Raw genomic sequence first — 12,614 nt, 5'->3', positions numbered from 1 at the left:
CCCAAACTGGTGCTAGAGGGGAACCTAGAGCGTCACACTTTGAAGTGTAGGGACACTGACAAAGCGTCGGCATTTGACAAGTTGGGAGTGAGAATGTGTTGCACTACCAATTAGCTTTAAGTTCATCTGAAAGACATTCCCACTATTTACAGTATTGTTCTTCATATTCTTTTCAAATTAATTTCCCTACATATGTGACACCAACAAAATTGTAATCAAATAATATGCACACTAACAGGTATACTGTAGCCTTCCATGACTGTTTGTCAGGATCGGCCATTCTTAATTCTTTATGACTCTCACAGTGTAGTCACCAATGTAGTGACCAACTTAACAGCGTCCACCAAGAACATGAAGAAATCCAACATCCTGTTGGTTCAACATAACTTAAAACTAAGAACATAATCATAAAAATCACCCAATAGTTCCTTGTCAATAATTGACTCCATGCTAATGTACACATACAACTACTATAAGTGACAGGTGTATTAATCTGCAGGCCCTCACTCTGAATATTACTAGTCATGCACTAACATTCACAATGTTATTCAGCCGTACACACATGCACTGCATTTCAGTCTTTATATTTCTAACTAAATGTCTCCACCAAACCAAACTGGGCTGCTCATTATTTAGCTTAATAGCTAAATGGGGCTCATTTAGAGCTCATTTTTCACTGCTGAGATAATGTTAGTCTCCTGCTATTTCTGAACACCGTATGTTAGACTGTTGCACTGTAACACTGTGAATGACCAGTGTTTAAGTTGAGGACTCTACTGCACTGCCCATTGAGAAGTTAAATAAAAAATCTGATTGAAACATTGTGTAGTTTCTCAATTCATGTGTGCGATTGGAGAAATCTAAAGGACATTTATTGTATCTCCCGAGCAAGAGTGTATGTTTTGACTGATGTTTCACCATTTACATTAACTAAGTCATATTTAAACATCAAAGTTTGAGAATCATGGTGACCACAGCTCACGGTTGCTGGTTGTCCTAGTAAAGCAACATGCATTTCAGCCACGCTTGTTCTGCAGGTGCACAGCAGTCAGATATAAGACAAAGAAGATATAATCGGGAAGGTGTATCACTGTACAGTAGACAGTCTGTCACTGAGATGGACAAAATAACTTAATCAGAATGAGTGAAAGCTGCTTGTCTTGTCTTACAGCTTTACATGGAGAGGGGACGATAACTGTCCTCGACTGGAATCCCTCATCTACAGGTAAAAACTGTCAGATGTGGCAATGGTTAGCTCAAGAGACTCTTTAGTCAGCAGAAATGAACATGTAATTGACGTGACAGTGACTAAGGAGGACAATTAAAAGCAAAACATTACGTGTTGTTTGTGTTCTTGAGAACCTAAAATGTAAAACCTAAAAAGGCTAATTTTACTTTTGAGCACAACAAAGGAAACCAGTTAGCGTACTTAATTTCTTTTTGTTGCTTAATTTAAGTTCAATATCTATCTGTAAATCTGCACTGCAGCACACAGAAAAACTGCGGACTTTCTGTTTTTGTTTGAGAATCGGCCTATATTGTATCATGTAATATTGATGTCAGTTCATATATTTCATATGTGATTAGGGATATCTTTCAAAATGACCGTATCAGTACCAACACCAGTATCCTTTAAATGATACCGATATCACCAATAGCCATCATGTGTTTCTATCAGATAGTGCCGGTGTGTTACCGTGTGATTCTCACTACCGCGCTGTTGTCCGGTCTGGGAGATGTTCATGTTTTCATTGAACTTTAACCCTTTCACGGTGTGTTTTTACTTCATGAAAGTTCATTGCAACATTTTGGTCTCCTAAAAATGTCTTGTTGAAAGTTACTTAGCTCCACCCTCTGTGCCACATCTGGTTGCAAAAAAACAAGTTAGCAACCGCCAAAAACCAAGATGGCGGCGGCCAAAATGCCAAACTTGAGGATGCAAAGTAGTCCATGCAAAGTAGTCCACAAACCAATGAGTGACATCATGGTGGCTACGTCCACCTCTTATATACAGTCTATGGGCCCTACGCATCAAACTATGCCATCAACGTGGTCATTGTTACGGCGGGAGAAAAGGGCAAAGTCAGGTGGTGTAGTATAATAAGTCAGCTCAGGAAGGAGGTCGGGTTAGATGGATGGGTCACAAAACACAGGACTTGCACCCCAAATGTTCATGTCCTGTGTGAAACTAAAAACTCAATGTTGACTTAGTATTATATCATAAGTAAAGTCATGTAACGTTGCTCAGTGTACTTCACTTACATCACGTACGTGATGTAGCCTTCTTAACTATGCAAGAAACTCAAATGTCTTTGCGTCTCTCTTTTCGGCTCAAGTCAACATTTTGTGTCCAATCTTGCGTCATTGGCACAAGTGTTCAGCTGCTTATTCAGGTCTGGGAAATGTACAAGACATTTTCTTTTCTTTTTAACGGTTAATAAAATATTGTGCAAAGCTTAACTTTTGAAGAAGTGAGGATTTAGGTTCCGGAGACAGCAAGCAGGGCAGCAGCTGTACAACCGGATGCAACAAAGGTGCACCTGTTGTCACACACCCACACAGAGGGAGATCATCACAAACACACACACACACACACACTGCTGTCTGTCTGCACCTACATGTTGTCGGGTCTCTCCACAGTTTGGAGTACAAACAGGATGCGTCGAAACGTAGCGAGCATCCAAAACGCCAGGTCAGGAGTGTTTGATGTGACCACGGTGGGAAACGGGGGGGAAGTGAAAGCAGCAGCTGGGAGAGTTCTGAAAAACTCCCAGCGGTCGGTGACGAGAAAGGCAGTGAATAATGCTTTTGGACCTGACTGAACTGCTTCTGACCTAAATGAGTGTGGCCCAGAACACAGCTCCCCCTTTTAGCACAGTTAATATGAGAATAGATCATGGCTACTAAACACAAACCCCACAGGTGGACTGACACGTGGTCCGCGTGTCTGCGGAGAGAATGACCAAAGTGGAGTTTCTTGCCAGTCTATTTTTACTCCTAAGCACATTTTCCATCCTATTGGGGTTTTTTTACAGCAAAAAAAGCCAAAAGAAGTCAATTTAGCTGCAGCGGTCAATCCCTCTTTTGTTTTATGTTTAATGTGCCGTCTCAGGTGTCTCTCATGATGCATTTGTGTGTGTTTGTAAGTGTGTGTGTGTGTGTGTGTGTGTGTGTGGATGGTTGCTCAGGTTGCACAGAGTAAACAGTGAATGCACCTGTGTAAATGACACAGAGAGAGCTGTTGTGTTTGGGAGGCCATCAGGGAATAAGGCATGTTGTGCAAACTGTGTCACCTGGAGAGAAAGAAAAAAAACAGAAAGAAAAAAAAGTGCGGCACCACCCGTCACAACCACAGCCGGCCGACGCAGACAGATCTGGGTTCAGGAGATACAAGCAGCTTTCCTACACCTGATGAATAGTAAAAACAGTGCATGCAAATGTTGACGTACTTTGAGGGATTAGGGACTGTTGTGCAAGGTGTGCCACTTGCAGACGCAGAGACCGTCACCGCCCAGCTCGACCAGACAGACCCAATAAAATATATTTACCAGCTAGGGTCTGTTCTACTCTGAGAGGCAGAGAAACAGAGAGACTGTACTGTCACCCATCAAAACCCCAAACAGACAACCAACCTGCACAGCTGGAGCTCAGTTCAGCAGTCCCGGCAAAAGTTTCTGGGTGTGAGCTGTTTGGTGGAGAGTTTCAGAGGAAGCTGCGATGGCAGTTGTAAAACTAAAACTTGGTTTGGATAATTGTAGAAGTATAAGGGTCTGTATCATAAACCAGTAATATACAAAGCGGACAGAAACAGATTCAGTCACAGGCAGAGCTAGAGGGGGCAGAGCCACAAAGAGCCAGAAAACACCTGTTTTTTAATCTTAACACATTCATATTTATTTCCCAAAAATGTCCCCCTTCTTTGAATCAGGCCTCCTCACAAAGCCCCAAAAAAATCCCTTCTGATCCAGAATTTCTAAAAGAAAAAGGTGCTATGAGGTGGTTGCCATCATAAAATGCTCAATAAAGTCAGAAAATCTGCTGTTTTAAAGCCATGGGGTGAATACAAGGTTTTAGGCTGTCTGTGTCACCACATAATGTGTGTGTGTGTGTGTGTGCGTGTGTGTGTGTGTGTGTGTGTGTGTGTGTGTGTGTGTGTGTGTGTGTGTGTGTGTGTGTGTGTGTGTGTGTGTGTGTCACTACCCATCGCAACTTCGCCCACATCCTAGGAAAAACCTCTTGCACAGATGCGGCCGTCGTGCAACTTCCACTTTGCGCATGGTTGCCGCACCGTCGGCCCACCACAGAATATCTCAAACACCACCAATGTCAGACTCTCTCCAGCCACAGCGACCGGACTGCACACGTGAGGCCAAGTCCGACTGGTTTGAGTCAGCGGCCTGATACCTGTCCCTGCACGCTGTGTAGCCACAACAAACAGAGAGCTCTCCCCACTCTTATCTAGTAACGAGTCTCTAGTTACCTGGCTCCGGTCCCCAGTCAGCGCCGCTATAAACCTTTAGGGAAGTAGAGCCAGAAGGGCCACAATTAGGGAAGTACATGCAAAGGAAGCACGAGAAAGCAAACACACAACACACACACAAAAGATAATGCACACTCATGTTTCCCTCTTTTGTTCCCACCAACTTTGAATTATTGCTTGTGTTAAACTTGAGGTCGATCCATGTGTCATTGACTGGGTGCAGGGCTGGAGACGGACAATAATAGAATTATAACAAGGTTGCCGAGCACAAAGAGTCAAAGTGCACCTTGTTTACATTCCTGCTAACACACACCAACCACACACGCACAGGACACACCGAACTCTGTGCTTTTAACAAGGTTATTCTAATCAACCACGAATACTTGAACCAAAGAGGAGAGAGAGGTTACATCAAGGCCCGGTCACACTGATTCATCTCTGCTTCCTCGTGAAATGGCTGCTCATCCAGTTAAGAGTTAGGGAGACAAAGGCTTCAGGCTAGCTAACTTGGCTTAAAGGGACAGTGTGTAACATTTAGGGGGGGTTATTGGCAGATATTGAATATAATACTCATGTTTATGTTATAATCAGTGTATAATCACCCGGAACTAAGAATGAATTAGAATTATTTTTTCCATTGCTTCGAAAAAGCCATTTATATCTGCGTAGGGAGCGGGTCGTCTTCCACGGAGTCCGCCATCTTGCACTGCCATGTTTCTACAGCCGCCCAGAATGGCACTAGTGAGAGCCATTTGCGTTTTACGCAATCTGAAGGTAGGGATACGTTCAGTCACCTGGTTTAAACGTGCCATGGTGCACAGTATTGATAAGCCCCAACATAACTTGAGTTTTTATTAGTACTTTTTATATATCTTTCAAAAAACAATTGTTTAGTCATGTAGAAGAACCGAGCATTGAAAAGAGTAGCCGCTCGTTGTACTAAAATCCTAAAGATACCTCTTCCTATACCTGAAGGCCACCGTAGATCTCCAACATGCTTTGAGAGCTGAGGGGTGAGCTGAGGGGTATTTAGTTGGTTTCAACCTGCCACAAACTACTAGATGCCACTAAAACGTACACACTGTCCCTTTAAAGGAATATAAATGTACTCTTACAAGCTAAAGACCAATGATAGCTTGCTCCGTTTCGGACTCTCCAGCTCTATTCTCCCTCCAAGGTCAGCACTGTCAAGACGCCGCGTTCTCACTACCAACTCGTCCAGAAACCGACGCTATGGTCCCTAGATACCCCTCTAGTGTCCGTTTTGGACATGTCAGGTGCGAGTAAGTTTCCTGCTCGTCACATGCTTAGCCTCTTTTACAAAGACAATTTTTTGTTCAAAGTAAACATACAGTTTCCTGCTCATTAAATATTCATATGCAGGCTCACTTAGTTTTTTTGGTTTACTTGCACAACAAAACTACTTGGTTAGGTTTAGGAAAAGATCGCGGTTTTGGTAAATAATATACGTCAGTTACATAACTGCCTTTAGTAAGTTACGATAAAATAAGACAAGCTAATTGGTCAAACTTCGCTAAAGTTGAATTTGACATAAGAACATTTGCGCAAATTTGCGCAAGCTTATACATCATAACGATTTTCACAGGGTTACAGCTCCGCATCGCTACACACGGATCTGATTCATTTTGCTCCAATTCTTCTGGAAAGGAAACTTGTGAACTTGTAAAACTTGTGAACTTTGAGGTTGTCCCTGAACCAAACATTGTTGCAACACATTACTGAGCAGAGCAGTCACTTCCCATGGCAACAGAAAAAAACAGAGAGAAAGAGAGGGACGGAGAGAGAAGGGGAAAATACCCATTTAAAGCCATTTAAGCCTCTCAATATTCATGACGGAAGAGACTGTGGTGGTTCCCATAAAGTTTTGGGACATTAAACCTCCAAAGAGGCACTGAGGTGGGTGTCATCCCCGCTAGAGTCGGACCTCAGGGGCCCCTGTGAATCCTGCGTGGAAAAAAACACTCAGGATTGATGCTGAACTGATGCTAGAGTGTAGCTTCCGTGTTGTCTTGGCAACATGCCTGACAAGAAAGAAAAAAGGGAAGAAAGAAAGAAAAGAGAGCAGAGGAGAGGAGCCATGTGTGTGAATGGAGGAGCTCTCCATGTGTGGCGCCAGGCCGTCTGCCCGGCGGGGCGACTCGATGGGCGGCGGTGAGGGAAAGGAGCCGAGCGGCGACGCGTCTCGGAGAGGTGGAGGAATGTAGGAGGCACACAATAACACACACAGCTGGAAGGAGCGGCGAGGAGGCGCCGCCGCCATCAAATTGGCCCGTCCCGGCTCCCTTAGAGCTGCGATCTGCGCTGTGAGAACGAAATGTTTTGTTATATGCAGTCATAACGACAGTTTATTCAATCCGAGATGATGGTGGGCTGGAATGATATGTCCTCGCGAACCCATTTTCTCTCATGAAGCCCTGGTAGTAAATCTGATCTGCTCTCTATTGGTTGTAGCAGGCAAAAATGTGATAAAATCCCATTAACCCCGCCGATAATTACGCATCTATCCTGCATGTCCTCAAAATAATTTGGAATAGTATTACCTACTTTTGTGAGTTTGTATGTATTCATTGAGGAGTAGAAATAGATTGCAGTTAAACTGGTGTCCTTTTGATTTCTGAAGGTAAAGCGGGTTTAAACAGGTGGGTTTTTGCTCAGGATCATCTGTCACGGGGTAGTGATCGATACATGCGAGGCCGTGCGTAATTACGCATCAACGACTGCGACAGTAAAGAAGCAAACACAACGCTAATCAGCCTCTCCTGTTGTTGAAATATATATATATATATATCGCCTAAATCTCCAAGAGAGGCCACCTGCACGGACTGGACGTAAAAGATACTCGATACTTTTTCCTTCTTCTTTGTGCAGCGGTGGTAATGCGGAATTGACTGTTTTAAATTGCCTCTCTCTCTCTCTCTCTCTCTCTCTCTCACACACACACACACACACACACACACACACACACACACACCTACTGCCAACAGGCAACCCACCGCAGCGCGCGCAGAGACACGCCTTTTTCTTGGCTCCGTTGTTGGGTCGGTGGGCAGCGGGCTGCCGGTGATTGACCAGCTCCTCTCCCTCGATCTGTCAGCCGTCGGGCTTGGCGCCTCCCCTCTCCTCTATAAATGTAGGAAATCTATTCGCTCCCTTCACACCGAGCCTGCCGAAGTACGAGGAACTGCGCGGCTCTGCGGGATGTGTTGACAAGACTACAATTCCGCCTTTCGGTCGTTTTTTTATTCCCTTTGCTTATTTGCGGCTGTATGCACATACGCTTTTTGTCTCTAAAAATCGTTCCTGCTACCAGAGACGTATTTCTTTCCCCCTCGTTGCCTCTGTCTCCGAGCCGTTGGTTTTCTAAGATGAAGGCTGTTACTCCGGTCCACCCCCAGGACTCCTCCTCCGGCGGCAGCCCGCTCTCGCTGCACTATCTGTCGAAGCAGAGCCTCAACATCGCCCGGTGCAGGGTGGAGGATGAGGACCTGTTCTGCCTGCAGTACGACATGAACGATTGCTACAGCCGGCTGAAGCGCTTGGTGCCCACCATTCCGCAGGATAAGAAAGTCAGCAAAGTGGAGATCCTCCAGCACGTCATAGACTACATCCTGGACCTGCAGCTTGCCCTGGAGACGCACCCATCGCTCCACAAACAGCAGCCACAGCGGTCCGGGACTTGCCCTCCCCCGGCCTCCAACCCGAGCCGCACGCCGCTGACGGCGCTCAACGTCGACCACCATCAGGTAAGCTTTAAACCGGCGGACGCGGGTCTCCACCGTCTCCTCTTTTTTCCAACGGGGACTTTATTGGGAACCCCGATATAGCTGCGTGCCAGACCCCCGTACACCGCCAGGCAGACAAAGCGCTTCATGCCCGTTTTGTGTCATTGTCCTTTCAATGTGGGGGATGAAAAAAAAACAATCTAAATAGCACACACCTACAGCTCAACCTTGAAAAATCGTGCGTAAAAGAAACGCATTTGGCGTGGGTTGGATTGCGCACTTGATTGCGGGCTTTTACAATTTGCATGATAATGTCAGCACTGTGTCAGAGGCCCACCTTATCCCATGGGCTGGTGAAGTACCCCCGTCTGCAGCCCACTCCACTGCGCACAATGAGGGCAATTTGTTATTCATAAGAGCATTTATTACGGGAGATATTGCCGCCGCTCTGCTGCATATCATTTAGTCTGCGGGGATTTAGGCCCTTTATTTAGTCTTTATCCAATGACACGTTTCTTCTTCTTCTCCTTCTTTTTGTAGAGGACGTCAATAGTCAACAAGCCGGAGGACTCTATTTTATGCCGCTGAGATACAAACACCGCACTGGTAAGTTGAATTAAAATAGCATCCTAATTATTTGAAATGTTTTTTTTTTCTAAGTTTACAATCAGAAGTTCGGCTTTAAAAAAACAAAAAACAACCAGGGATCCCAGTAGAGACACCACAGCAGTGGAGCCATCCCCATTAACTTGATTATTGTAGCCTATGTGAGGTGCAAATTGACTCTATAGAGAGCAAAAAAAGAAACAATAATAATTGAGGAACACACGAAAATTTGCACCGACCTCAGAGGCAGCTGTGCTTCTTGCGCAATAACTGTCACCGGTGTAGCAAGAAGAGAGGGTTAAAACCTCAGCTTGCCCTCTCTTTCATTCTCTCTCACACACACACACACACACACCCCTTCCTCTCTCTCTCTCTCTCTCTCTCTCTCTCTCTCTCATTCACTCTCTGTCTATCCCATTGAAGCTGCTGATTTATAGCATTGAGTCTAAACACACCTGGATAAGGCCAAAAAAGCTTGGCGTGTGTGTGATACTGTGTGTGTGTGTGTGTGTGTGTGTGTGTGTGTGTGTGTGTGTGTGTGTGTGTGTGTGTGTGTGTGTGTGTGTGTGTGTGTGTGTATGTATGAGAGAGAGAGCCCCGAGGAGCCCGCACTTGTTGTTTGACCTGGTTTGTTTTGGGTTGTTGATCAAGCATGGCCCTGTGTTTTGTCGGTGGCGCCAGTCAGTCTGGAGCTCAGCAGCTCACCCCCCCCCCCCTCTCCTCCTCCTCCTCCTCTTCCTCTCTTCCCACCCCGCTATTCATCCCCCTCCACAGGTGTGTAGGCCGCACAGAGCCGCTCCAAAGCCAGCAAAGCTTCGCCAGGGACTCACACCGAACTGGAGGCAGCGATCACAAGGGGATTTGGAAAAAAAATTATAATAATAAAACGCCGGGAGGAATTCAACCCAAATAAAATCACCAGTCATTTCAGCTTTTTTTTTTTTGTTTAGTTCCATCGAGCAAGCGAGTCAGTATGTAGACTTCTCCTATTCTCCTCTACCGTCACTTGAAATCTTCTTCAATTAGAGCGCGAACACGGAATCCCCACGCCGAAGACGTTTTTTTACGGAAACCAGCGATGAAAACTGTGAATTGTGCTTAAAGAATTGCTAAAAGGACTCCAGTTTAAAGCTTTACTAAACTGCTAAAAAAAGAAAAAGAAAATGGTTGTACAAGTTTTGGACATCTATTGCTTCAAATAGATGATTTGTGTTGAACACAAATCCCCTGGAGCTGTAAAATGTTTGATATTGTAAAGAAGAACGATTTCCGATTCGAGACGATTAAGAATGTACATATATAGAGACACAAATGTTCTATAAAAGTATGTGGAAGGAAGACGTATATGCTCAAAATAGACTATTGTAATTATAAGATATTTTTATTAAAACCTTTTTTTTGTTTGTCGTTATGTAAATATGGTGTTTCGACCTTTTGAGTCTCTTCGTGGATGGTTATGCTCTGCCGATAATGTCCTCACATGATGATATATCAGTTATTACTCTTTGAAGTGTTTTATCTTTTGTTTTTGGAATAGTTGAATATGTAGCATGTCAGGCTCACTGCGGAGACGCTGAATGTCCTCTGAAGCCCCCCCCCCCCTCCTTGTAGAAGTCCGTGGTGGAGTTCAACACAAGTCCCTTTGATAAGTCGACCCACTCTTGCTTTCACTTGAATTGTTTTGTACTCATTAACTATGACGACTTTGACCCGCTTGGAGCACCCGGGTCGCTCTGCTGTTTGATTTCTTTTCTTTTTCTATTGATTCTGTTACATTGCACTCTTTGTTAAGAAAAAAAAAGAAATCTTGAGAGTTACGGCACTTGTGACAGTGTTTTGCAACACCTCTTTAAAAGAACGTCTCCGTTCCTTTTTTTGTGCGGTCGCAGCTTCTCCTTGAGAAGTTAATGAAAATCATTCAACTCTGGTTATGAATTGATGAAATATGTGAACATTAACAGACTCCTTCTGTACGACCAGACAGGCGGTGTCTTTAGACGTGGAATGAAGCAGAGAGAGAGAGACGATTTTTATTTTTCATTGTGACATCGAACGCCGACTTTACCTCACCACCCTCCTGCCAGTGTGAGAGGGCACTTGTACATTACTGTCAGCTGCACTGTTGGACTTGACCTTCACTGGCTTGTGAGGAGTTGTCAAAAACAATTAAAGTTTCCAGGAAGAATTGTGTGTCGTCTCCAGTTTTGTCTCGAGGGTGGGGCGTCTCGGTTTTTATTGCTCTCGGTGTCCCAACACTGTCCCACCAAATAATGAGGAAGAGCAGGAAGGTGTTTTAGTATCTATTACTGAAAAAATATATCGATAATAAAAATATATAAATCCAAACGTGGGTGGTGCTTGACTTCGTTGGTGCTAAACAGCCCTGACACATTGAGCTGGCTCGTGTCACATGACTGTGGAAACCAATGTGACATCAGAACCTACAAAATACAGCAAGATGCTTTATTTGTGACTATGAAGTGCCACACAGCAACAAGAGTAATCTCTTCAAACATTTCAAAAAAACACCCTGAAAGGCTTTTTATTTAATCAGCGTATTTCTGCAAAATACTCGACTATTTCTAGGTATTTACTCTTTTTTTTTCCTTCTTCAAATGATCATTATGTTGAAAAAATCCCATGTAACTGCAGCAAAAAGTATTGATCCATCCCTTCACCCAACTGAACATAAAGCAGCGTGTGAGTTTCATGGAAAGTGACGGGTGGATGAAGAAGCTCACTTGTTGGCAGTTGTCATCCAAGTCCTTAAACCAGTTTGGCAGCCTTTAGGGATGAAGCTCTTTTGTTTTGAGGGCTTTAATTAAATCCATCGCACACATAATATCTTTAGTTATGTAGCGCCTTTCCAAACAGGGTTACAAAGTGTTTCTTCCATAACAACGAAAGCACCGAACTAATCAAAGAAAGTTTCAAAACGAATATTCGAGTGTCCTTCGGTTTAAAGTCCAGATCTGGGGACTGTCAGTCGATCTGAGATTGCTGCAGGAAGATGAGCTTCAGCACAGGATTGCAGAAATATCAGTGACAGCCAAGAAGTCTGATTTGAGCTAAATTAAAGCAAACTGCCAATTATGTCTTTCTTCTTCTTTGGTTTAAATTATTATTATTTTAATAATGCAGCAAATAAAAACAGCCTCAATGGACGGAGTGATTCGTGAGGTTAACTTCCTTTATTCATTGTCCTCAAGTAGAATGTAAGCAGCATAAGCCACAAATAGAATAATCATTTTTGTGTTGAATAAATGCTTCAGGATGAAGAGACAAATGGAGCGTTCAGCATTCAGCTTAAATGTGCATGTGAACTTTAAGTGTTCAGGCGTTCATCTGATACTTTTGCCCTGAAGTGAGCTATGAGGAGGAAAGATGAAACAGTAAACACCACAGCACATTCTCAGCATGTACTGATGCGTTCTCACACTCCTCTAGAAAACAGAAATGCCTGGTAAAGAAGTAGGATGTTCAAAATACAAACGACGTAATCGTTGGAGGGAAATCCAAGTGAAAATCCTGTTCACACTTTTAATTGAGGCCTCATCGGGTTTGTGGGAGTAACAGCTGGAGGTTTCAAAGATTTATTAAAAAAGACTGATTCATATTATAATATTGATGGTTTATGATGCTTTTCAAGTGTTTGGAAAGCTAAAACTAAAAGAAGAATCAAAATCCGTCCTCATAAAGGCCAAACATACGTGTTCAAATGCAAATTATTCTGAAATGTATCCGAAACAGCATTTCTTTAATAATGCTCACCTCGACATCCGTCA

At 43.8% G+C, this 12,614-nt stretch overlaps 1 protein-coding gene across 1 annotated transcript; it reads left to right on the top strand.

The window, feature by feature from the left end:
* Positions 1-7,680: 7,680 nt before the first annotated feature.
* id4 (inhibitor of DNA binding 4) lies at positions 7,681-11,003 on the top strand. Its single transcript, XM_079165303.1, has 3 exons — positions 7,681-8,244; positions 8,764-8,829; positions 9,604-11,003. The coding sequence occupies exons 1-2, from the start codon at positions 7,768-7,770 to the stop codon at positions 8,809-8,811; spliced, it is 525 nt and encodes a 174-aa protein (XP_079021429.1). The 5' UTR covers positions 7,681-7,767; the 3' UTR covers positions 8,812-8,829; positions 9,604-11,003.
* Positions 11,004-12,614: the final 1,611 nt, after the last annotated feature.

This window comes from Pholis gunnellus (assembly GCF_910591455.1).
Source record: "Pholis gunnellus genome assembly, chromosome: 8".
Lineage (NCBI taxonomy): Eukaryota > Metazoa > Chordata > Actinopteri > Perciformes > Pholidae > Pholis > Pholis gunnellus.
The sequence above is the reverse complement of the archived record's forward strand: the minus strand, read 5'-3'. Positions and strand labels throughout refer to the sequence as shown.